At 51.9% G+C, this 24,031-nt stretch overlaps 10 protein-coding genes across 10 annotated transcripts; 6 read left to right on the top strand and 4 right to left on the bottom strand.

Annotated features, from left to right (window-relative positions):
* Positions 1–1,145: 1,145 nt before the first annotated feature.
* Positions 1,146–2,997, bottom strand: VTN49DRAFT_7454 (uncharacterized protein; the record flags this gene model as incomplete). Its single annotated transcript, XM_069415725.1, has 5 exons — positions 1,146–1,267; positions 1,324–1,464; positions 1,520–2,176; positions 2,234–2,645; positions 2,704–2,997. The coding sequence occupies 5 exons, from the start codon at positions 2,995–2,997 to the stop codon at positions 1,146–1,148; spliced, it is 1,626 nt and encodes a 541-aa protein (XP_069271815.1).
* A 761-nt stretch (positions 2,998–3,758) lies between these two features.
* VTN49DRAFT_7455 (uncharacterized protein) lies at positions 3,759–5,123 on the bottom strand (the record flags this gene model as incomplete). Its single annotated transcript, XM_069415726.1, has 1 exon — positions 3,759–5,123. The coding sequence occupies one exon, from the start codon at positions 5,121–5,123 to the stop codon at positions 3,759–3,761; it is 1,365 nt and encodes a 454-aa protein (XP_069271816.1).
* A 506-nt stretch (positions 5,124–5,629) lies between these two features.
* Positions 5,630–7,257, top strand: VTN49DRAFT_7456 (uncharacterized protein; the record flags this gene model as incomplete). The annotated part of the gene is made up of 4 exons (XM_069415727.1): positions 5,630–5,755; positions 5,809–5,912; positions 5,966–7,016; positions 7,075–7,257. 4 exons carry the CDS (start codon positions 5,630–5,632, stop codon positions 7,255–7,257), a joined length of 1,464 nt encoding a protein of 487 aa, XP_069271817.1.
* Positions 7,258–9,534: 2,277 nt separating this feature from the next.
* On the top strand, positions 9,535–10,962 carry VTN49DRAFT_7457 (uncharacterized protein; the record flags this gene model as incomplete). The annotated part of the gene is made up of 5 exons (XM_069415728.1): positions 9,535–9,754; positions 9,832–10,304; positions 10,361–10,385; positions 10,439–10,555; positions 10,748–10,962. The coding sequence occupies 5 exons, from the start codon at positions 9,535–9,537 to the stop codon at positions 10,960–10,962; spliced, it is 1,050 nt and encodes a 349-aa protein (XP_069271818.1).
* Positions 10,963–11,330: 368 nt separating this feature from the next.
* Positions 11,331–16,763, bottom strand: VTN49DRAFT_7458 (uncharacterized protein; the record flags this gene model as incomplete). Its single annotated transcript, XM_069415729.1, has 6 exons — positions 11,331–15,860; positions 15,917–16,005; positions 16,062–16,268; positions 16,327–16,500; positions 16,569–16,635; positions 16,686–16,763. 6 exons carry the CDS (start codon positions 16,761–16,763, stop codon positions 11,331–11,333), a joined length of 5,145 nt encoding a protein of 1,714 aa, XP_069271819.1.
* Positions 16,764–17,236: 473 nt separating this feature from the next.
* VTN49DRAFT_7459 (uncharacterized protein) lies at positions 17,237–17,889 on the top strand (the record flags this gene model as incomplete). Its single annotated transcript, XM_069415730.1, has 5 exons — positions 17,237–17,309; positions 17,371–17,450; positions 17,513–17,638; positions 17,694–17,773; positions 17,829–17,889. 5 exons carry the CDS (start codon positions 17,237–17,239, stop codon positions 17,887–17,889), a joined length of 420 nt encoding a protein of 139 aa, XP_069271820.1.
* A 388-nt stretch (positions 17,890–18,277) lies between these two features.
* Positions 18,278–19,330, top strand: VTN49DRAFT_7460 (uncharacterized protein; the record flags this gene model as incomplete). Its single annotated transcript, XM_069415732.1, has 3 exons — positions 18,278–18,329; positions 18,390–18,550; positions 18,608–19,330. The coding sequence occupies 3 exons, from the start codon at positions 18,278–18,280 to the stop codon at positions 19,328–19,330; spliced, it is 936 nt and encodes a 311-aa protein (XP_069271821.1).
* A 242-nt stretch (positions 19,331–19,572) lies between these two features.
* Positions 19,573–20,350, bottom strand: VTN49DRAFT_7461 (uncharacterized protein; the record flags this gene model as incomplete). Its single annotated transcript, XM_069415733.1, has 2 exons — positions 19,573–20,225; positions 20,284–20,350. 2 exons carry the CDS (start codon positions 20,348–20,350, stop codon positions 19,573–19,575), a joined length of 720 nt encoding a protein of 239 aa, XP_069271822.1.
* A 420-nt stretch (positions 20,351–20,770) lies between these two features.
* VTN49DRAFT_7462 (uncharacterized protein) lies at positions 20,771–21,978 on the top strand (the record flags this gene model as incomplete). Its single annotated transcript, XM_069415734.1, has 2 exons — positions 20,771–21,237; positions 21,294–21,978. 2 exons carry the CDS (start codon positions 20,771–20,773, stop codon positions 21,976–21,978), a joined length of 1,152 nt encoding a protein of 383 aa, XP_069271823.1.
* Positions 21,979–22,330: 352 nt separating this feature from the next.
* VTN49DRAFT_7463 (uncharacterized protein) lies at positions 22,331–24,031 on the top strand (the record flags this gene model as incomplete). Its single annotated transcript, XM_069415735.1, has 4 exons — positions 22,331–22,628; positions 22,689–23,545; positions 23,600–23,779; positions 23,834–24,031. The coding sequence occupies 4 exons, from the start codon at positions 22,331–22,333 to the stop codon at positions 24,029–24,031; spliced, it is 1,533 nt and encodes a 510-aa protein (XP_069271824.1).

The raw sequence follows: 24,031 nt of genomic DNA on the forward strand, positions 1-24,031 counted from the left end.
TTTTTTGTGTCGTCGTGGTTTAAAAGATATCCGGCAAAGACTGGCCTTTTGTGTGGCTCGAACTAGTCCGAATTTAAATAAAGCGACAGGAGGGTAGGAAAGAAACCAAGAAGTGATTGAAATAATATAAATTAGTACAGACCCTCCTTATAATTTCCGCCTCCCAAAACGATCCTTTTATATTGTCTATAAAGCGGACGGAAAATGGTCCACCGCTGTGTGGAACAAATCCCATCAGCCTATGCGTCACTTGTCGTTTGTTTCCCGATGTCGTTGGTGGAGATGCTAAAGGGATCCGACAGTCTGGGTAAAGGGGGGGGGGGGGCCCAGCACGTACTGCTCAAAGTCCGCCTAATGACGACACAACTTGCTGAGGAACCCAAATCGAATCAATTCCCGACCTCACGGGTACGGAACGCACAACAACAAATCGCAGTAAATCTCCCCAGATTCTTCACGTTAGGAAACCAAAAAATGTCCTGAAATAATGCACAACATGGCACTCCGATCGTTTTGTGTTGCCTGGGAATCCTTGGCCTAACAGTAATAATAATAATTGACGACCGGATTTCAATAGCCGCCGGATTTCTTCCGAGTCGGGCCACTTGTCATTGCCGGCGGTGACCCCCACGCTAAGCGTATTGTAAATGACATTACGGATATGTTTCCGGGCTAGTAAGAACCTTCCCAACTGAGTATGTTTGCGTATTCGTGGAAACACCCCCTTGCTCTCTGCATTCCCGTTCTTTCGCGTCAGAGGATACAATTCCGTGCTCTGAAGATCATCACAGATCCAAAATAGTAGCCAGATGCATAACATTTTAGGGCACATAGTGTTCGGTAATCAGGCCGAACCCTAATCATGTGATACAGCGGCCGTACCACCAATACAGTAGACTGTTTGGATGAAATGGTTGGGATCGGGGAGAGGCCGACCACAGGTTTCAATTCAGGCTATTTCCGATACTCCATGCATCATCTCATGCCGGCGACCTCTTTCCTATCAAGTTTCATCCCGTTGCTCGTTGCTCGCATATGTAACCCACAATGCAGTATGCACTCCATGCCTTCCGTTCAGATCCCAAAAGGTCTATCGACGGGCCGAAATGTCCATGAAGATGGTGTCTACATGTTTGAGAAGAGTATTAACTTGAGCCTTTCAGGCACCGCAACACGTATCGAGTCATAGCAATCGCCTTCTCCTCTTCCAACCGTCGCGCGACCAGCTGCAGACTAATCGGAAGTCCATGCAACAAGTCGGCATCAACTATGACCATCGTTAGGACGGCTGATTGATTCAGAGGGAAAGCCAGCTGCACTCACATTGCTCATTTACATCCTTGCAAACGGGGCCCAGAGGCTCGTAGTTCGGATCAAGCTTATCGACCTCCTTGTCCACAGTCAAGCCCGTGGGGAACGACACGCAGGAATAGTCGAGGATATTGTAAACGCCGGTGTAACCAACTTCAAAGACGTCAGAAGACACAGTCTAGACAAGGAAAAAGGACGGGAAACTCACCGTGCTTGAACGTCCCGTTCTTCACGGTAGGGAACGGAATCGTAGGGCAGAGAATCGCATCAATTCCCGCCTCGTTCCACCGTTCCAGGTATCGGTTCTGGAAAGCGTTCCTCTCCAGATGTAGCTTCCACATATCGGCGGTGCCCATCTCAGTGGCGACCTCGTAGGCGCGCATCTCCGGCCGCCACGGCTCGCCCGTGCGCTTGAGTTCATGCTCAATCGTCAGGCCGCCATCCGCGACAAACATCCGCTCCAAGATGCTCAAGCCCTGCTTCTGGTCGACCGGGTCCCAGTCGATCACCTCACAGCCCGCGGATTTCAAGCTCTCCACAACCGTCCGCAAAGCGCGTGTCACCGGCGGGGTTGGGCGGACCATACCGTCGTGCCACATCACTGCGAACTTGAGCTTCAGTGGGAGCTCCACGGGCCGCCAGGGAATTGGAAGGCACTTGGCATCGCGCAGCCACGGCTGTTGACCGAGGACGCTCTTGGTGTACCACTCGACGTCGTCGATTGTGGGAGCCATTGGCCCGTTCACGGACATGACGGCTTCCTGTCCCGGCATGCCAGAGCGCGTGTTGCGGACCGGGAATCGGCCCGAAGAAGGCCGAAGGGTAAAGATGCCGCTGCATGCGGCAGGAATGCGTAAGGATCCGCCTACATAGCTTTAGCAATGTATTATTTCCAAGAAACAGATCATCAGGCACAACATACCAATATCAGACCCAACACCTAAGGGGCTTCCCTTCATAACGATGAGTGCAGACTCACCGCCGGAGCTTCCTCCGCTCGTGGTTTTCCGGTTTCTCGGATTCAGGGTGCGACCGAAGACATTGTTGACGGTCTCGGCGATCATCATCGCCGTTGGGACGTTTGTCTTGACGTAGGGCACTGCCCCAGCAGCCTCCAGGACCTCTAGGAGGGTTGAGTCCTGGGCGGCCGGGTCGCCAACATGCGACGCAAAGCCCACCGTGGCATCAAGGCCGCGGATATTGAAATTGTCCTTGAGCGAGATCGGGAGGCCGTGTAGCGGGCCGACAGGCTTACCGGTGCGTGCCAGATGCTCGTCACGAGCCTTGGCCGTCGCGATTGCGCGGTCGAAACATGTTTCTGACAAACAATTCGTCTTTCCCATCCGTCAGCCGCTAGACATCGTGAATCATTGTAACCAGATCGTAACTCACCAGCTGATGTGCTGCCACAGCACGCTTGCAAAACGCTCTTGTCACATCCTCGGAGCGCAGCTGGCCAGAGGCCAGCTTCGGGAGGAGCTCCACGGCCGTCTGGTTCGTGATGGCCAGCTCCTCTGGAGTGAACCATCCGGACGTCTCCGGCCATGTCGTCACATCGTCCTGAGACTCCGGCGGCAGCAAATGCGCTGGAACACGCCACTCATCCGGAATTGATGCTTCCAACTGAGCGCGCTTTTCAGCGGCTTTCACCTCCCAGGTCGGAGGCTCCGATTCCGGTATCGCCATGGTGGGATGTACTAGATAAGAAGAGCTACTAATAGTATGATGATATTGATATGAGTGAGAGCGGTAGTCGGTTTTCTTTTCCCTATGTACGAGGGAGGAGACGAAGATAAACCTTCGGTTTGGCTCACGAATCCTCAGCTCTTGGAATTGTCTGGTGTACGGCTTATGAATCCTTATCCGAGAGAGTGGTTCCTGGAACCTGCAGACTACTACAGTATTATCGCGAGGCATGCATAGCTGCTACCCACACCAGCTGAGAGGGTGAGCTGACAGGACCGGCGGCGGGACATTTGATAGGTTGCCGGATTGGGAAAGGAATTTCGGTCTCGTGACCGAGGGAGGGTTATCGGTGCTCGGCCTGGAGAGAAACCTTCAGCGACGAGATCCCAAAGAGCGGAGAGCTTCATTATTGGTGCCCGGCGCCGTCTGCTTATCTCGGCATTGGGGAAATCTTAAATTTCCTTCGGTTCGGCAGCTTTCGAAACTCACGACGAAAGACTTGGAAATAGTGGAGTTAACTTTACTTCCCGAGAATCTGGGGTAGCAACGGATTTCCCCCCGAAAGTGAATTGGATTGTGGAAAAAGTGAACCAGGAAGCCTACAAGTCATCCAATTTACAGGATTAAATCGTCGTATACAGGGGTATCGAGGACAGAATACATGACCATGTGCAGGAATCCCATCATAAGAAAAAAAAAAACACATCACAACCATCCAGTCCAGTCCAATCCAGTCCACTCCGGTCCATGCCCATGAACTTTTACATCAGTCCCTTTTTCCTCCATACCTCTTCGCATGCAGATAAGCCGTCGGGATATCGAGGAACATCAGATAAAGTACAATTTTGCCAATAGGCGCGAACAACTGTGCAGTGGCGGATATTGGTGGCGTTTCTGCCAGCCAAGAATGCAGGAGTCGCCAGGTGGATATAGTACGGCGACGTTGGCGAGACAGACGCGAGAGCATCGCATAGCCGGTCCACTGTGGACTCCACAGTAGCCTGTTTGGCTTCGATTGACGCTGTCGCCTTATCGGGTAATCGGTTCAGGATAGCGAGTACCGCGGTGCAACGGTAAGCGTTGGTGCACCGGCCCCATTCTGTCGGGTTCGCGTCGAGCTTGGAGAGCTGCTCCATAGCCATGAAGCAGCTTCCCCACGGATCCGATACCACACCTGCCTTTGCGATATGCACAAACACACGAAATGTATCCGCGGGGCATCCCATGACCCTGAAAAAGCCATCATCCATCGCTTGGAGATGCCAGTCTTCGAAGATGAGGCCGGTGGTACCTCGTACAATGGCTCCGATGGTGTCGAACCAGACCAATCGAGCCACAATCCCGACCAGCCCCTTGATGGTGTGTGAGAGCTCAATGATCTCCTCCCAGTTGCGACAATGTTTATCGAGTAACGACTTGGCTCCGCGCAGGTGGACCACCCAGTTGCCAAAGGGCCCATCGCAGACATCAAAGACGGCAAAAGTTGCAATTCCCAAGATAGCGAAGGGGTTGGCGGTCTTCAAAGCCTCGTTTACGTGGCCGAGGACCTCCAGCCATTTTGTCGTAGTCGTAACCTCCGGCGGTCTCCCGCCTCCATCGGTACCGGACAGCGGGATACGCTCAAAGCGAGTCCGCATCAGGTCATGGAGCGATTTGACCAATTCGAGCGTGTCCGCCGAGAGATGCCGGTCATCTCGGACATCGCGCTCGGTACCGGATACGATCTCCTGGCATAGCGCAGCCAGGGACCGAAAGAAGCTGTGCTGATTGGCATCCTGACCGCCCGGTGTGGTTGGGCTCTGAGATGAACCAGCACCCGATTGGGCGGCAGACGTTGCGCTTGAGGAGGATAAAGTAGGCGTATTCGTAGAAGGTTCCGCCGCCTTGGGTTTGCTGGAGGAGATGCGTCTCTGTTTGACCTTCAACGTCTTGGGCTCGATAGTGGTCTCCCCAACCCAAACGAGCCGCTTAGGGTAGTTCCCGCAGGCCAACCCAGCCTGCACACAGGGTAGACATCGTGGTCGGTTGAGATCGCACTTGATGTTGCGCGCTCTACAACTGCGACAATCACGATCTCGGCGCATACCCCGAGGTTTGCTCCTCTCCCCACCCCGTGGATCGGGCATCTGGGACTGAGGGAAAGTACATGGAGAGACACGAAGATAAATATTGATAGATCGGTTACTCGATCAGGAAAGGAAGAAAGATAAACTAGCAGGAAAAGAGAGTGGGTTTTCTGGGGGCCGGTGGGCTTTAAAACCGGGGCGGCACGAGGCTGTTATCTCGCGCCCTAATCCCAATCGCTCTAGACTTAGGCTCTTAGCGCCCCGTCCAGAACTTCTCCGCAAGATTCAAGCTAAAAGCTGTTGAGTTTCAAAGCCCTTCGTCACCCTGAGCAGGGATTATTTTAATTCCGCCATCTGGCCGCAAGCTCGGTCCAACTCTGATTCCTTCATCTGTATGGTTGCAGCATAATATCCTTGACGGTCACAATCAACAGTTGGACGCCGGTCAGCGGTGTCTCGCCGCTGCGTTATTTTGCCCTCCGTCCTCGTTCTGCGACATGATTTGAGTCGAGTACTCCATCTCAACTCCGTTAGTAATCAAACAAGAGAAGGTCACGATTTCCCCCATGTCGTTGAAAAATCGGATCCGTGAATACTTTCATACGGACTATCGTCCGGGCGAGCGTTTGCTCGTCCAGAAGATCGACTTTTTTATTCTGACTTTTTGCTGTGTCAGTTATCTGGTCAACTATGTATGTGCACCCTGGGGAATTGAAGCTTCTTGCATGCTCATTCAGCCGAACAGTTGGACCGGAACAATCTCGCCAATGCCTACGTCTCGGGAATGCGAGAAGACCTCAACTTTGTGGGGAATCAGTACAATGAGATTCTTGTCTGCTTCACGATCGGGTAAGCATATCCGTCAGTGCTGTTCGAACATTGTGATTTAACAATAACACCAGCTATGTCTTGGGTCAAATCCCGTGCAATCTCTCCCTCCACTACATCAAGCCGCGCTATTTCTTCCCCATGATGATGTGCCTCTGGGGCGGCTTGACAATGGTGACGGCTTCGGTCCAGAGACCACAGTCTATCATGGCCATTCGCTTCTTCCTCGGCTTGTGCGAGGCTTCCACCTTCGTCGGTACGCATTACATTCTGGGATCATGGTATACGGAGCGCGAACTGGGCAAGCGATCTGGCCTCTTCACTGCCTCCGGTCTGGCCGGAACGATGATCGGCGGCTTCATCCAAACCGGAATCTACGAGAGGCTGCACATGCGCCACGGCATGGCCGGCTGGCGATGGCTGTTCATCATCGACGGTCTTCTTGTGTTCCCTGTCGCCCTTTACGGATTTTTCTTGTTCCCGGATACGCCGCACACCACAAATGCCCCGTATTTGAGTGAAGCGGAACGGGAGCTGGCTCGCTCCCGCGTACCGCCCCCGCAACGCGAGAAATCGCCCATCACGCTTGGGTTCCTGAAGAAGGTTCTCACATCATGGTATTGGTGGGGTTTCGTCATGCTCTGGGTAATTGCCGGCGAAACAGAATCGTTCAGCACAAAGTCCCTTCTTCACCTGTACATGGAAAACCACCCGAGCATCGAGTACTCGGTCCCGCAGAAGAACAACTACCCAACCGGCGTGCCGGCCGTTGGTATCATTTCGACATTGTTCTGGGCTACTCTGACTGACTTCCTCGGCGGCAAGCGATATCTCGTCGGTTACTGGATTGGTATTACTGGCGTGGTTACCTCCGCCATGATTCTCACGGCCGCAAAGGATCCGACCAGCTCCTTGTCTACGCGGATGACCTTCGCGGCCTACTACTGGGCTGGATCGGTGTACGCTTGTCAGGCAACCTTCTTTGCCTGGTGCAATGACGCCATGCGCTACGAGAGCCCTGTCTTCCGCTCCGTTGTTCTAGCCGGAATGAACTTGGGCAATAACGCGGTGGACGCTTGGTGGGGTATCGTATTCTATCCAGCCTCAACGGCTCCTTGGTTCAACGTGAGTTTCCCTTTTCAACCTTGAACCTCCCTACTCCCAGACTAACAATCTTCTGCAGCGCGGCATGTGGGCCATGATTGCCACATCCATCGCACTGGCCATCTGGACGGCCATTCTCACCTATGGTGTCTGGCGACTGCACAGGAACCGGGCTATCAATGAAGCACCGGGGCAGTCGACCGGTCTTGACCCGGAGAAATCCGGCCATCATGTTGGAACGAAAGAGTCTTCATCCGTTTGACCATGTCCATAACATATAGTACTGTGCAATACACAGCTGTTGGAAATTAATTGATTTCGTTTTATTTCACAACCCATAGGGCCGGTGACTTTCTTCGATCTTCGGCATACGTAGCCCCCTGTCAAGTCCTCTTCATCTTCCATCGTGAATGGCCCGGAATCTGCAGCTTCATTCCGTAGTCTCGCCCTAATCAACAACCCCCGGTCTACCAGAGCGCGACTGCCGCTGAACCAGGGTTCTCGTCTGCAAATTACTCACCCTATCATTTGTTGCTTGAGTATTTTCCGTGATCGGTAACATCCCACCTCAACCTCCTTTATCGAGAATTTTTCTCGATTCGATCAAACTTAGTTAACCCCAGCACTGATAGGTGATAATAAACCTCCAGTAATATACAAAGCGGCGTTTTTGTCGAATGCCAACGTTTCGGCTACGGATTTAGGTTATTAGGGCAATCTATCGCAATTCCACGATCAGAATCTTGGAGAAGCCAGATCGTGTAGATCACCTCTCCACTTTCCGCACGTGGAGTTGTCATGAGTCATCGACAAGTCGATGCCCTGTATCCAACGGTCAATTTATGATTTGTCCCATGGAGTTCAGAGGTGTTCTGGAAGCAGGGAACTGGTCTGTACAGCATTCCTGTGGAGTCACTAGTATGAGCATGCCTTTCCAGAATAGTAAAGGTGGCAGACAAATTGCTTCAGGAGTTTTCGAAGCCAACGCTGTGCAGGTCAATGGACAGGGTTGCGAGTCATCATCATTCGAGCGAACATCATGTGATCAGTAAGGATTACTCGTAGGTTAAACCGATTCTGGAATTCTGTATTACATTGAGGGTTCGTAACAGGCATGTATTCGTAAAGAACTCTAGGCTATTGCTCAGCACCTTTGTCAGGACTCTGGCCCAGGCCCAGCTCTTGACATTAGGCTAAGCTTGCCAAGAGCAACAAACCAACAGCTTCATGAACATCCAGTTCATCCACTATCCGGATAAATCCCAGCTCCCTGCAGCTTATTTGGCTCCTTTTGAATGGAGAGGTGTTCCGCTCAGCTGAGATGCTCACTTGGCAAGGGTACAACGGCCAGCATGCTGGTTAGCGCATTTCTACGTTACTGCAAATAGTAGTATTACTCGTTGCTCGTTCGATCTCCTGACGAGTCGTGATGCCGATGAAAAGATGCTCTTGTCATCGGACATGAGCCTTTTGTTGCCACTATGAAATTAAAAAGGGACCAATGCGGCCCGGCGCAGTTCGTTCCATAATTCTGGACAGCGCGCGCCGCTCGTGCAGATGGCTGCAGTTCTATAGAATGACTTGCTGAATGTCTGCGATTCCGCAAGGTGCTTGCCAGCCACGATTTTCATCTATCCCTATGGAGTACTGCCAATCATCTTGGGCTTCTCAGATATTGCTCAAGCGTCAACGCGCCCTGCGTGATGGCCACGCAGGGAATGCTTGATCTCGAATATCTTGCCTGTGGAAGTTTCTATCAGCGAGTTGCCTGTTGCCCTTTGAATGCTATCCCGGCATCACTCCTCAAAGCAGGACTTCAAGTGGCTGATACGAATAGCATGGGGAAACACGTACGAGTTCGTATTCGGAAGTAGCTTGGTCTTGATAGCCATGCACTCTGTATCTGTCGCACCCATTCGTCTGGCGCGGTTGGCGCGCTAGGTCCAGGATCAGACCCCCTGCGGCCCGTACCGAAGGGGTTCCATTGTTTCTAGGCATCTTATTTGCTCAATGAAGAGTCCTCTCTGTCACAGTGCCATGCGGCCGGATAAAGAGCTGTGCAGTATCTCCTGTATGTCAAGAACCGTTTTCAATGGAACAATCACCAAACTGGCATAACATTTGCTGTCAACTCGCATCACCAGGGCTGTTCGGTCATGATCTCCCCATCGGCTGCCAATTGCTCTCGATTTGTCTGGCTCAGCCAAATTCAGATATAGAGTAGCATGATAGCCTTGATTTCAATATTCGCAGATGATTCGTGCTATAACACTTCAGAGCTGTTGCGCTGGGCGTTCTTCCGTCAACTGGCGTACTGTAGGACTCATTAACTTCCCTTTTTCGGAATGGCGGTATTACGTAATCGCTGGCGCTCACCTCCGCCGTTATCCAGGCAGGCAGCCCAATCAAACGACACAGCATGATTAGGACCACAGCACCAAAGAAACGCATGGTGATATGATTCCGGGCGCTGATTGAAACCGGATCGTGACTGAGGGATTTGATTATTTATCGCGCATAGTCTCGCGTGTTGCCCTCAATGGCGCCATTCTTCTTCTCTACCCCGGTTGATATCGATATCGTGCTCGAAGACAGCGATGCGCGGGAACACGTGGATATCAAGCTTGACAAGGGCCGCCGGGAAAAGGCGCCTTTGTACCTCGATGGCGAGTCTGTCAAAGGCGCCGTGACAGTTCGACCGAAGGATGGGAAACGGTTAGAGCATACAGGCATCAAGGTGCAATTCATCGGATCGATAGGTACGAGCCATCATTATTGCGGGTGATATATCATCGCGGTTTCGTAAAGGCTAATGCGCCTTGACGTGCGATCATAGAAATGTTCTACGACCGAGGCAACCATTACGAATTTCTGTCCCTCAATCAGGAGCTCGCGGCACCGGGCGAGCTGCACCACCCGCAGACCTTCCCGTTCAACTTCAAGAACGTCGAGAAACAGTACGAGTCCTATAACGGCATCAATGTCCGATTGCGGTACTTTATCCGAGTTACGGTTTCCCGGCGCATGGCGGACGTGGTCCGCGAGAAGGAGATTTGGGTCTATTCTTACCGTATGCCGCCCGAGACCAACAGCCCGATCAAGATGGATGTCGGTATCGAGGACTGCTTGCATATCGAATTCGAATATTCAAAGTCCAAGTACCACCTCAAGGATGTGATCGTGGGGCGGATATACTTCCTGCTTGTTAGGTTGAAGATCAAGCACATGGAGTTGTCTATTATCCGGCGGGAGACAACTGGAGCGGCGCCGAATCAGTACAACGAGAGTGAGACATTGGTGCGATTCGAGGTATGCATATCCCTTTATCCTCCTATCTTGTAGCAACAAGCTGATTATGGTCATAGATTATGGACGGATCGCCCTCTCGAGGTATGAGATCATCCATATGACACTCCGAGTACATCCCGTTCTGACTATTCCAGGCGAAACTATCCCCATTCGACTATTTCTGGGCGGGTTTGACCTGACCCCAACCTTCCGGGATGTTAACAAGAAGTACTCCACGCGGTACTATCTGAGCCTCGTACTGATCGACGAAGGTGAGTATCGAACCCCATCCGGTCACATGACCCTCTGTCGCGTCTTCCCCACACTCGGGATTCAAATCACGGATCAATAGCCGATGCGGCAATTGAAACTCTAATCCAGCCCTAACGGCCATATCCTCACATCTGATTATTGCATTCAATACTTTCCTCTAAGAAATTTTGTCATGAACTAACACAAGACAGACGCTCGCCGCTACTTCAAACAATCCGAAATCGTTCTCTACCGCCAAGCACCCGAGATCGCTGCCACGCCGGAGATCGCCCAGCAGCAGGCCATCCAGCAACAGCAGATCGAGCAGCAGAACGCGCAGGCCAAGGCCGTCGGCCCCGCGAAGAACCCGCAGCTTGCGCAGGTGCAGGCCGCGAGGGAGCAGGCTGCTGCGGCGGGACCGGCTTGAGCAGTCTTACTCCTCGCACAGGTAGCCTTCAATAGGGGTTTGGTGAGAGTTTTTCTTGTCTCCATCTTTATTTTCTTCGGCCTGCCCTGGGGCTGTTTGAGTACAAAGGTGTAGTTCTTGTATAGATGACATGACTCTGGACTTTAATGTGTATGGTACCATGTTCATTTATCCAGCTCTGTCGAGAATTTTCCATTGGGAGTTCCGGTGTCTTATTCCTTCAGATGGATGCGGATAACAAATTCGATTGGCCATTATCAATGCGATACGGTTGCACATTGCTCTATTTGACACAAATGATACAATACATACATACAAAACCAAGGACGATAAAAAAAAACAAGGATTGATTTGTTGGATCTCACTGTTCAATCCCCATCCTCGGAACGGCCCTCCATGACATGCAGCATGCGCACCAACGCATCGAGCACCGACCCGTCATCACGTTGGTGCTCCTTGCCGGCAACTTGCACGGCCTTGACGACAAGCGGGTACATCCATTCGAGATGTCTCCGGTGATGCTGCTGCTGCTGCTGCTCGTGGGTGTCGGTCGTAGAAGGGACAATAGCAGTACAAGTCGGCGGCAATGGAAGATCTGGCACCGCTGTGGGCTCGCTGTCCAGCTCGATCAGTCGGTTAATGATGTGCAGCAGTTCACGGCGGGCGATGGTTGGCTGAGGCATCAACCCGCGCAGCGGTTGGTCTGCGATGTAGGCTTTGAGGGGAAGCGCAGCGCGCAGAATAAGGTATGGCAGAATACAGCGCGCGAGAACGATGCGGGGGTCATTGTTGCTGGCTCCTTCCGCGCGGGAAGACAGGTCAAACATGGTGTCGATGAGCACGTAGGCCATGGCAGGCCGGGCCGTGGCGGCGGGCTCGAAGGTGCGTCCCCGGCGGACTTTCCACAGGTTCCCTAGTGGGTCTTTCTCGAAAGCTTCGATGGATGGCTCTGTCCGTGGCTGCGGCGGGTAGATTAGCGACCAGCGCAGAAGCGCGCATGCAAAATCGCGACGGAGCTGGTCTGGGACTGGTGCCGACCCTAGAGCTGGGATGATCAGCGACTTCAGAGTGCGAAACGCGCTGACGTCGAATTCCTCGTCTGCCTGAATCGTTGTTGTGGGGATGCCGAGCTCTCGGCAGTTGGTGGCAGAGACGATCCCCCGCGCAATGTCGACCACGCACCGCCAGAAGCGCTCGACTTCCGATCCTTGCGCTGATTCAGCGTACTGACTCTCGACGTACGGTACGCAGACGCGGAGGATATCGATGGATGCAGTTGTGGCTTTCTTCCAAATTGCAGGCTCCCGGTCCTTGCCTCCCCAGTTATACTTTTGAACAACGGGATTAGCGAGGTGTTCCAGCACCGTCGTCAAAGATCCGTTGTTGAAGATATCCATCTTGATTCCAACCTCCGTGATGTACCAGCTCACGAGTTCAATTGAGCGTTTCGAGAATGCCACGTATGACGGCCGTGTCTTGTCGCGGTCGGCGGACCATTGGGTCAGGGCTGCATCGGCAAAATCTGCCAGGCAAAGTAGTATCGCCGGCTGCGAAGACTCCATGTCCAGACACAGGGATCGCAAGCACTCGGAAATCAGTTCTTGGAGAGTGGACTGATGTTCGATATCAACCGAGTACCGGGATGACACCGAATTCCAAATCGCCGCCCGCATGTGTTGGAGTATTTGCTCGATGTGGCCCTCCGAAAAGTCCTCCCTGAAGAGTTTGTAGATTTGTTGGTATGCACGGAAGTAGGACAAAAGAGCATCTTGATTGGATTTCTCCAAGTCCAGAGATTCCATTTTCAAAGCTGGATGACCATCAACCCAAAGCTGCCATGCCGCACTGACAGCCTCCTTGGAGAGAGGTGCCGTGGAGGAGACGCGCGACAGGATGTCCGACAGACTGGAGAAGATGGCTTCAGTGATCTCGTAAATCTCGACTTGGAGGAGGGATCGGAAGCTGTCCAGCAGACGTCTCCAAAACTCATCAAAGCTTTGGTCTTGTACAACTGAGTCAAAGTAGTTCGCAATCAATTGGGAAGTTCCACCGCTCATCACCACAGCGGTTTCAACCCATGATCTTGCTGCATCAGACGTTTTGTCACCACTAACGGCGCGTAGGGTATTTGACTGAACCCCATCGACCATGACAAATAGCACGCGATGCAAGCATAAATGCCATGCCCTTGAGGAAAGCCGCGGCCCATAAGCATCAAGGACCCGTAGTAACGTTCGAATCGCGCTGTTCCGGATCTCGGCCCTGTCATCCGTCGTAAGGTCGACAATTCGGAGCAGAAGTAACAACCAAAGGGCTCCACGAGAAACACTGCCACTCGCGTCCCTTACGAGTACGGACAAGGATTCCTCACTCAAGGTAGAGTCGATAGACTCGTCGATAATCAAAGTTTCGAGCTGCCCTTGGAGATAGTCGGAAACGTTCCAGAAGAGCGCCGTGGCCGTCAACGAAATGTTGAACTCCTGAACTTGAGACGCGAAGTTGAAGAACGATTTGACAAGTTCTAGGAGACACGCCGGGGGAAGAAGAGGAAGGAAATCAGATGCGATCAGCTGTAGTGAGCTGTATGCAGCACGAATCAGCCGTGGCGATTTCCCAGTGAGCTTGTGAGACAACTGCCGAGGCTCGTGCAGAACTCTTCCGTCGTCGCTTGAAGGTCGCTCGTCGAAGACAGTCGAAATAAGACCGAAAACGATGCTCCAGCCATCCATAAACGACTCTCCGTATCGCTCCAGGATGCTCTTAAGAGTATTCAATGCCTGCTCGTGAGCATCAAACTCCACTGCAGAACTCGTGGACGCTGAAGACTGTGTTGCAGGAAGAAAAGATATTTGAGACTGCAATGACTGCAGGTTCCTGACTTGCAGCCGATTTCGCAGCGCACCATCCTCAACTGCAAAGGCCATGGTTTCATATATTATTCCGTTTAGGATCCTGCTAGCTTTGAGTCGGAGTGTCGAATTAACCTCGCCATGGACAATAATAGATGTCAAGCCGACGTCCAGAATATCCCAAGCATTGTTCTCGGTGTTGACATTCGACAGTCGCTCAACATTCTTTTTGGCGAGCTCATAAGTCTTATCTAGAACAAAGTTTAGTTCATTGTCATGAAGCTTTGGCTTGCCAGTCGCGCTCCACGTAGCTCGGTGCACCCGTCCCTTACGGTGAGGCTTCGGGGACTGACTAGGAGACAGCGACTCTTCGGGGGAAACGCGCTCCAAGTCAACTGAGAGACTCAAAAGGGCTTCTAGAATTGTTTCGAATGACGTGTCTGGGTATTCCATAGTGCTGTCAAACAGCTTGGAAGCGGCAGCATGGACAGCTGTTACTTCAACGGCGAGGTTCGACTTCGAAGTGTCCGATTCTGCCTGTATAGAACCCTCCTCGCCTCCCACTTGGTTCGGTCTTCTCGGTGTCACAACCGTCACGGCCCTGATCACGAGCTCCGCATTCTGAAGTGTTTGCAGGATGATCGACCAGGCAGATTGATCCAGCGTGGGTCCCAAGGCAATCCCAAGATTCAAGAGAGCCCGGAGACAAAGCAAATTCCTTACACTCAGGGACGCCCTGGAGGTTTCGGAAGAGACTTTCGGGGTATCGACAGGCGACATGGGAGATTTCTCTGTCCCCTGAACTGGACTTCCTACAGTATCCTCCTGCCCGTTCGTGTATGCGAACCGGGCGCCTGTGCCGTCCGTAGGCATAGACGCCTTTCCCAAAGTGGTAAGAAAAGCATCACGAGCGGTCGACTGCCTTAGGAGACCAGCTACATGTGTCAGCTTTTGAAATGATCGAACCAAATTGTGGTAGTAATCGTCATCCAAAGCTGCGTATAAAAAATTAGAGCAGGTGGCAAGTACTGCAGGCCAGCATGAATCGATGATGCCGGCACATGCCTTGATATTCTTTGAATGGGGGTGATTTTGTAACTCCAGGGGATTCAGAGGGACCGATTCCCGCCTGGAATCGGATGCTGACGACCCTGAATCGGAACGCTGAAGTTCGCTAGAGTCCCCACCTGACGAAGGCTGCTTAGCCTTCGCATTCCTCTGTTTCCTCTTGCTTTTAGACTCGGGGACGGTAAGGGGGAGAATGAACTTGGCAAGGCCTTCGGACAAGGCGCTGATGCAGTTGAGAACAAGATTGTAAATATACGTGTCTGGTGGAGATGGGGCAGCGGACTTGTCCAGGAGTTCAAGATATGGCGTTCTGATCGTACTCCACTTCGCGCTGATACCAGTTACACTATCGTCCGAGGCACTGACTGGAGTTCCGATCACGTCCGCAACGCTGCTAACTTCCAACGCGATTTGCTCTTCCGTTTTCGATCTCGAATGTGCAGTCGTCGATGGGACCGTCGATTGGTGGCTAATTCCGATCAACGAAGGTCGTTCGGATGCGATTCGGACTAGAGATGCCATATGATCCTTGACGATGTCCCTCCGTCCCTCCACGTCATCGTAGAGTGAATAGACCAGCCTTATGAGCCCTGGCTCTGCATACAACCCACGAAACATCTCCATGCAAAGAGCTCGTTTCCAAGGCACGGAGGACTCAGGTTCGGTGAGATGGATCAAAAGACCCAAGGCCATCTCAGACTCGGACGCTAATATAGGCATGTAGTTCCGGAGCAAAAGCATTAGGATGCGCGCCACACGCACAGTCTGGGGAAAGCCGTGCTTTTCGGATAATTGTCTCACTACCAGCGGCATCAGTCGAACGCGCAGAACGTGCAACTGCTCCGGGTGGTTGCGGAGAAGTTTCGTATTGTTCGATAGAATACTCTCAATGAGTTCCAAAACAAACACAGGGGACAGCATTTTTACTTGTAAGAAGTCCAGCCTGTCACCTTCCACCAGTCGGCAGAAGTCATCCAATATCTGAATACGCAGTCAGATAGATGCCAATTCAAAAAATGGCAGCATTGAGCCCTCACCCGATAAGCATCGTAGGCAGCAATACCCACAGATAGCTGCGCTTCTCCCACAGACATTGTGTGAGTTTCGTAGGAACCTTTGGGCTTGCCTGCGAAGAACGTCGTCAGCGCCGTCACGTAATTGATCAGATAACGCGCTACTCACCATCTTCAACAGCAACCTTCTCGAAAGAAGAGATTACGAGCTGTTGAAGGGTGGCGGCAGCGGAATTGGCAACCGCCACATTCTTGCTTGCATGCAACGTGGCGCATATTTGCAGGGTGCTGGCAAGAAGATCACCGCTCAGCTCTTCCGAATAGTTTTGGAGAAGTGCTGGCAGAGTTTGCAGAATTTTGAGCTGCACATCCTGGCCTACACGTAAGCAGGTCAGTACTACGTCGAAAAGCATGTGGCTCCCGACGTTACCTACTGAGAGTTGTGATTTCCCGCAGCCCAGAAAGTGTATCTTCTAAGCGTTCAGACGGAAGGGCTCGAGATGATGTGAGCCTCTGAAGACTCGACACGCCAATTGCGGCGAGTTTGGACTGTTGGGTATAACATGCGAGTATAAACGGACTGGCAAAATGAGGTCGGCGAATTAAGTCTAAGAACAAGGACGCATCTGTCAGCAAGTTCTGACAGTTCCCTCGCACAAAAACAGGCGGCGCATACCAGCAGCCACTTGAGCTTCCGATGTGGACGGCAATGACTTCAAATCATTAAGGGATTGTTCGGCCGCCTGACGCGGGTTAGCTTGGAGTTTACCGAGACAAGGACGGGATGCCGAACATTCCGCAAGTCGGAGTGCTTCCTCTTTGACTCTTGTATCAAGCTCGCAAGGTCCGCCTGCAAGAACTGCGAGATCATATCCAATTACCAGCATTCATCACGTAGCTCGTAGTATATGCCGTTTGTCCCTGGTCGGCGCTTGGCGCGCAAATGCTCGAAGCAATGAGAGGCGCTTGTCGAATACAACAGACATATGTCAATGGTCGATTCGAAGTTGCCGACCTTTAAACCCCGAGAATTACAGTGCTCGGTGTATACCCGTGTTTAGGATGCCGCGAAGTTCGAGTTGACTGGCGTGGCATTTCGAGACCTCATCATAGGCTGCCAAGCCCTATCCGGATAATTTTCTGCCTGGAATTTCAGGATTAAATGTCTCAGCTACCTGATTGGCCAACTGTATCCTTTCACGTGAGAATGATTGCCCCAGTCACGTGAAAATCATTGGGCTGTCTTGGGCTGTCCCGCTGCCGCAAAAAGTCCGTTTGCCGTGTGCCCCTCCTCGATCACACTCAGCGCGTCATACAGCAAACGACTTCGTTCGGTGGCTCAAGATGACAGCCAAGGTTCCGCGTAATTTCCGCCTTCTGGAGGAGCTTGAGAAGGGCGAAAAGGGTCTAGGAGCTGGTTCGTTCTCGCCAACTGGGTTCGCGGTTTCTCCGTTCTTCCGCTGATAGATCGGGTACAGAAGCATGCTCCTACGGTCTGGCCGATGGTGATGATTTGATGATGACAAACTGGAATGGCACCATTTTAGGGCCTCCTCATGTTCGTGCCTTTCATTCCCTTGTTTTGTTAGTCGAGCTAATTCCCTGAATCCGATCAACTAGAGCGTGCACGAGAACCGGATATACAGTTTGAAGCTCCATTGCGGTGATGACTACCCCGATAACCCTCCGACGATTCATTTTGTGTCCAAAATTAACCTTCCATGCGTCGACCCGCGCACCGGGAAGGTATGATGTTTCCCATCAACATTACAGCCACGCAAGTATACTTAAAAAGCCGAAGGTCGATCCGTCCAAGGTTCCATGCCTAGCGCAGTGGAAGAGAGACTACACAATGGAAACAATTTTGCTGGAGCTCCGACGGTACGGAGGATGTATTTCGGTGAGGGTGACAATGGCTGATATCCTTCTTTGGCAGATACATGGCTTTGCCTCAGCACAAGAAACTGCCGCAGCCTCCAGAGGGCTCGACCTTCTGAAATCACCGTCACGACCGGCGTGCAAATGCATGAGACCGGTGGGCCTACCTGCGTTGTTCCGACACTTATTGCTCCTCCAACAGATCTGTATTATCGATCATGCATTTCGGTCAAGCGTAGGCATTCTTTGGTCTTACTAGGTAGGATAGATGTGATATTAGCAATGTCAAGTATGATGTTACGATCAGAGGGTATTGCCAACATAAACCTCGGTCTTGTATGCACGGTATCCCCACGCGCCGTTGACTCGATCTTATCGATAGTGTAGTCACGTGGAGATAATATGTTGACATCCGATAAGAATAGTCCCAGCTGTCCAGGGTCTAGAGCAAACCTATATCGACGAACAAAAGAGATTGATCTTCCTCAGGATCAGATCACTCCAGTCATGATGCTCCCTAAGGTGGTTCCGAAGCATTCGAGCATCCATCGGCATTCCTGTAAGTGCCATTGGCTCCATGGTCTAGTCTCTGCCGTTGCTAAAATCTTGACCACCGCAGGTCTTGTACTCTATCGAGCCCTCTTGAGACAATGTAATAAACTACCATCAAATGTACCCTATCGGGAAACAATACCGAACCTCGTGAAAATCAAGTTTCATCGATATAAGAAGTACTTAAGTCCATCGAAATCCGTGAACGCGCTTAGAGCAGGATACGAGGTGAGAAGATTGTCGCATCCAGTAACTTGGTATATTCTGCTGACACGCTTGTCCAAGGCTCTAGACCTCCTCCATGCAGCGTCGCAGCATGACGAGAATGCGTACAGTCGAATATCTGCCATAATTGAAGAGGCCCAAGCCCGCAAGCGCAAAGCTCAAGCTGAGGCACGATTACGTGGCAGCGCACGTCCCAAAAAACCTCCCACTCCGCGCGAACTCAAAGCAGCTTGGAACAGGCAGTTTCAGGACGCTACCGCAGTCCGCCATCCCAACGCGGAACCTATTTGGAATCGACCGCGCCCCGTTGTCCCCGGTAAACGGCATGTGCCCGTATTGGTGAATGCTCGGGGAGTTCCATTCTTGCGGATCAAAAAGCCGCAACCACAAAGTCTCAGCAGAATGATCAGGAACAAGCTCGCACAAAGGTGGAAATATGTTAAACGGCGAGACGAGCTGGAGGTTGCCATTCTCTTCGCGAAAGACGAGGATAGCTGGGATCAGAAGGTTGGCTATGCCGAGGAGGCCACTTGGGAAGCTCCAATGAGGGAAGCAATGGACGAGCTCTACAAGAAAGTGGCTGAATTCGATTATAAGAACTATGAACGAGGCAAGAAGCTCTGGAAGATTGTGCTTGCGGAAAGGGCGCTCGCCGAGAAGGAAGAGACTGAACGGAAACAAAAGGAGGAGGCCGAACGGAAGCAGAAGATGAAACACTTCGAGGAATTGCAATCTACAGAAGCAGAGACCAAAGAGTCTGATCAACCGAAAGAACAGTCTTAACACCTTTCGATGCATTCCGGTGTACATTCCTCTCTATCGTTGGCGACGTTGAAACGGCTGCTTCTTAGCATAACTGGACTCTGGCCAGTCCAGCATTTGCTGTGTCTAGAGAGCAGTTTCATCTACACTCAATGCACATGGAACGTACTGCGTCGGATGACCAACGAACAGACAATGTCGGAAGTCATCGCGTTGGTCTCTAGTCATTACTCATCGACCGGTCACAGATGTATGAGCCTACATCATGCCGCTATTTGCAATTTCTCGACGCCAGTCGAAGGAGGTTCATCATCTCCTTCATCGTCAAAGTCGCCCTTTCCAGCCAAGCCTCGCTCCCAGATTTGCTTCCCTGTAAGCTTGATTTCCTCGCGCCCGGTTGCGTCTCGCCCAGAAGATTTCTTCTTTTTCTCCTCGGCTTCCTTCTCCTCACGTTTTCTCCTCTCTTCTTCCTCCATTTCTTTTCGGAAGCGTTCCTGCCACTCCCGGAACGTTTCTTTCGTCACGGGCGTGCCCTGGAACTTGCGATTCTCCTCTTCTTCCGCTTTGGCAATCTCTCTCTCCTTCGCTTCTAGCTCGGACTTCACGCGTTCCGCTACTAGGTTCTCGGCGGCTTCCTTCAGTGCGCTGACGAGGGTGAAGACCATGGCCATCCCCATATTCTCTTCAATGGTGGGTTGGAGGCCCTCCAGGAGCCGTACCCTGTCTTCTTGGATATCGAACCGCGGATGCTTTGGTGCATTGGACGGCGCTATGATCTCAAGGTCCGGTGCCACGTCCGGGTATGCCTCGGGGTACGAAACTTGGAGGTAGAATATTGGAGGTTCTGGGTCCTCGCGACCGTCCGCATCTTGAACATCGAGTTTGACTTTTATTCGATAACATGTCTCTGATATATCTGCAAGTAGGAAAATCAGATTCTGCTCAAATTGTCAAAAATCGCAGAGACAATGTACCTGTGATTTCTTCTGGAAAGATGGATTCAAGAACCTCGCGTTCTTCAACTTGTTCCTCGCGGCCCATATTATTGTGTCTCCAGTGACTGCGGCAGCAGATCCCGATATACTAGATCAGTAAAGAGGGAACAAGATTATGGCAGTCTTTTTCAACAAGAGATTCAGTCTCAGCGATCACAAAAGCCCTGATTTCAACAGCGAAATGTAGGCGGCGTTAAGGTGGATGGAGGGACGGTCCCACGTGCAAACAAGGCAAACACCTCACAAAAAATATCGGTTCGTCTCTTCAAGTCCAAAATGTAGATCTACCACCCACCAATTCGCATGTGAACATTGGAATTTCCTACGGTTTTCCTTTGAACATGAATATATCGACCAGAGCCACATAACGCGAATCATGGGAAAACCGAAGCCTGCCGATAAGAAAAAATCTAAGCGTGAAAAATCCGTCTTAAACGGTGTGGGCCGCGTCGTCTCCAAAACCAAAATGACCGAAAGCAGCACCGAACTCCTCGAAAAGGCTACGATCCTTCTCCAGACCGGTCAGCCGGACACGGCGCTTCCACTCGCCCAGCGCGCACTGGAAATTGCGGCAGAAAACTCACCAGAAGCGCTCTCAGCGATCAATCGACTCGGAGAAATTTATATCGAACTGGGCGAGATCGATGCCGCGCGCAATGCGTTCCTTAAAGCAGTGCAAATCGACCCTGAGGGCACAATACCGGAATCGCAAGGAGGAGGAGCGGAGAAGTTTCTATGGCTCGCGCAGTTGAGCGAGCAAGGAGGGATGGACAGTGTCTCGTGGTACGAGAAAGGTGTTCGTACACTACGACACACAATCCAGACATTAGAGCAGAGTAATAAGCCAGAGGATGCTGCTGCCCTCGATGAGAAACGGCGAAAGCTAGCCAATGCGCTCTGCGCTGTGGTCGAGATATACATGACAGACCTCTCGTGAGTCCAAAGGGCCTAAACTATATGGCTTCCTGTGCGCGACTGACAGATGGAAGATGGGAAGAGGACGCCGAAAGCAGATGCGAGTCGCTCGTTACAGAAGCTCTTCTTGTTGCACCGGATTCTCCCGAATGCCTACAGACTCTGGCCTCCGTGCGGATATCACAGTTGCGCATTGACGAAGCGCGGGCGGCGCTGTCACGTAGTCTGGAGCTGTGGAAGGATTTACCCCCGGAAGATCCCAAAGTGCCGGATTTCCCGGCACGTATCAGTCTGTCTCGGCTTTTGATGGAGGTCGAGATGGAACTGGAAGCACTGCAGGTGCTGGAGCGGCTAATTCTGGAAGACGACCAAAGCGTCGAGGCGTGGTATCTAGGTGGATGGTGTTTGTACCTCCTATCTCAGAAGGAGCCAGACACTTCGGCAACAAACGCACAATCCGGAGAAAACTCGGAAGACAAACGCCACGAGTCGATGGTTGCCAGCCGCGCATGGCTCAAACAGAGTCTGAAACTCTACGACAAGATAGAATATGAGGATGTGCGGCTCAAGGAACATGCGGTCGAGCTTGTGCAAGAGCTCACCGAAAAACTTGGAGGAGACGACATGGACGATGACGATGACGAGTCAGATGTATTTGGGTTTGGTGGCGGCGAGGGCGATGATGACGAGTGGGAAGACGAAATCGAAGGCGGATCCGACGAGGATGAGGACAATGACCACGAGATGAAGGATTCATGAAGGGTTGATCTGTTTTCTTTGCTGTTTGGTCATTTTATCTATGGCATGCCGTGATACCAAGGGTTAGGGTTTTGGTAGAGCTAGTCCGATACACAGTGATACCAAAATTACAGGAACTGGGTTCCATCTCTAGTGACGACTTTCTTATGTAAGCGGTATTCATGACTGAACAAATATCGGATTAACATTGAACCGGTATTTGCGATAATGCCGATAAGAAGAGGTGCAGTGCAATGAAACGAGCCCAGATTGCGATTTCTGGCCCCCGACTTTCTGGTCAAAAGTGCGAGGGCAGTCGTGAGGGCGTGTCTTTGGGTCTTTGAAGAGCATGGGTTGTGAGCAACCGGTCGATATGGAGGACCCGGTGAAGCAGGCTGCGCAAGTCGACGCGGTCGAGCGCGAACGCGAGCGAGAGGAGCGCGAGGCCGCGGAAACGGCCGAGGCAAGTGGCGACGAGGAGGCAGGCTCACAACATGAGGAAGAGGATGTGGAAGAAGAGGAAGTAGAAGACGAGGAGGAGGGGGAGGAGGAGCAAGAAGAGTTGGATTCCGACCTGGAAGCTGGGAGCGAAGAGGGCGAAGATGGCTTTGAGAGCGACTCTCTTTGGGAGGAGGCTATTGAGGCCTTGAGCGACGACCAACTATCTTCAGGTACGTTACGCGACTTCAGTGTCTAGAGTTGGCTGGTTTGCTGAGATCGCACGAAAATAGTGCCGGATGCTTGTACTCCGGAAGAGGCTGCCTACTATCGAAAACGCCTCCGCGAGGTGGGAAAGTCGGCATTTGTGGAGGAGACCATCGGGCAGAACAAGATCAGCGCGAAAAAGCTGCTCACAGCCTTTGGGATCGCGCCTCCGTCTTTCCTCAAAGACGCGCCAGATGAAGCGTACCACCCGCTCCTGGTGTTGGCGATCGCACGGGAGTTAACCAAGCGTCAGAAGCTGGACGCATACAACACAGTCGAGGATGCGGTGGAGCTGTTGAAAAACGCGAAGAATATCATCGTCATTACGGGAGCCGGGATCTCAACCAGTCTCGGCATCCCGGATTTTCGGTCCAAGGACACTGGTCTTTACTCGCGGTTGGAACATCTGGGCCTGACCGATCCACAAGAAGTCTTTGATATCCGGTTGTTCCGTGAGGACCCGAGTATCTTCTTTTCTGTTGCCAAAGATATTCTTCCTACGGAAAAGAAGTTCTCCCCGACACATGCCTTTATCCGACTTCTGCAGGACAAAGGCAAGCTTTTGACGAACTACACGCAAAATATCGACAACATTGAGGCCAATGCAGGTATCCTGCCGGAGAAAATCGTACAATGCCATGGTTCATTCGCGACTGCGACATGTACCAAGTGCAAGGTCAAGGTACCTGGAGAAAGCATCTTCGACATCGTCCGGGAGGGCAAGATCCCGGAATGCAAGGCATGTAAGGAGCAGCTTGAGTCGCAGTCGCAAGGAATGAAACGGAAGCGCAGTTCGAATGGACTGCAGAAAGACCGCAAGAAGGGGAATTCAGACAATGATTCTGATGATGACTACGAGATTCCTACTCCGGGAGTTTTGAAGGTCAGTCTACACGTCATTATCCTGAAGTAACGATCGTCAGCTAACTTCATTTAGCCCGATATCATCTTTTTTGGCGAAGATCTTCCCGACGAGTTTGGACGACGCCTCGTCCACGAAGATCGCGAGGTTGCCGATCTCGTCCTTGTGATTGGTACTTCCATGAAAGTGGCACCGGTCGCCGAGGTGCCAGCGATCATGCCGCCAGACGTGCCTCAAATTTACATTTCTCGCACAGTAAGTCAACTGCCGCCACCATCGGGATATGCCACATCAACTGACAACCCGCAGCCCGCTCCGCATATTGGCTTCGATATTGATCTAATTGGGGATTGCGATGTTGTTGTTGCTGAGCTTTGCCGCCGTGCCGGCTGGGAGTTGAAGCATGAAATGATACCCAACAACGCAAAGGTGTCCGTCGTCAAAGAGGAAGGATATGAATCACGCTACACGTTTGAGCGCGTCGATACATCATCGGACGGCGTTTAG

The sequence above is a fragment of the Thermomyces lanuginosus genome (genome assembly GCF_041956635.1).
Source record: "Thermomyces lanuginosus strain ATCC 200065 unplaced genomic scaffold VTN49scaffold_7, whole genome shotgun sequence".
NCBI lineage: Eukaryota > Fungi > Ascomycota > Eurotiomycetes > Eurotiales > Trichocomaceae > Thermomyces > Thermomyces lanuginosus.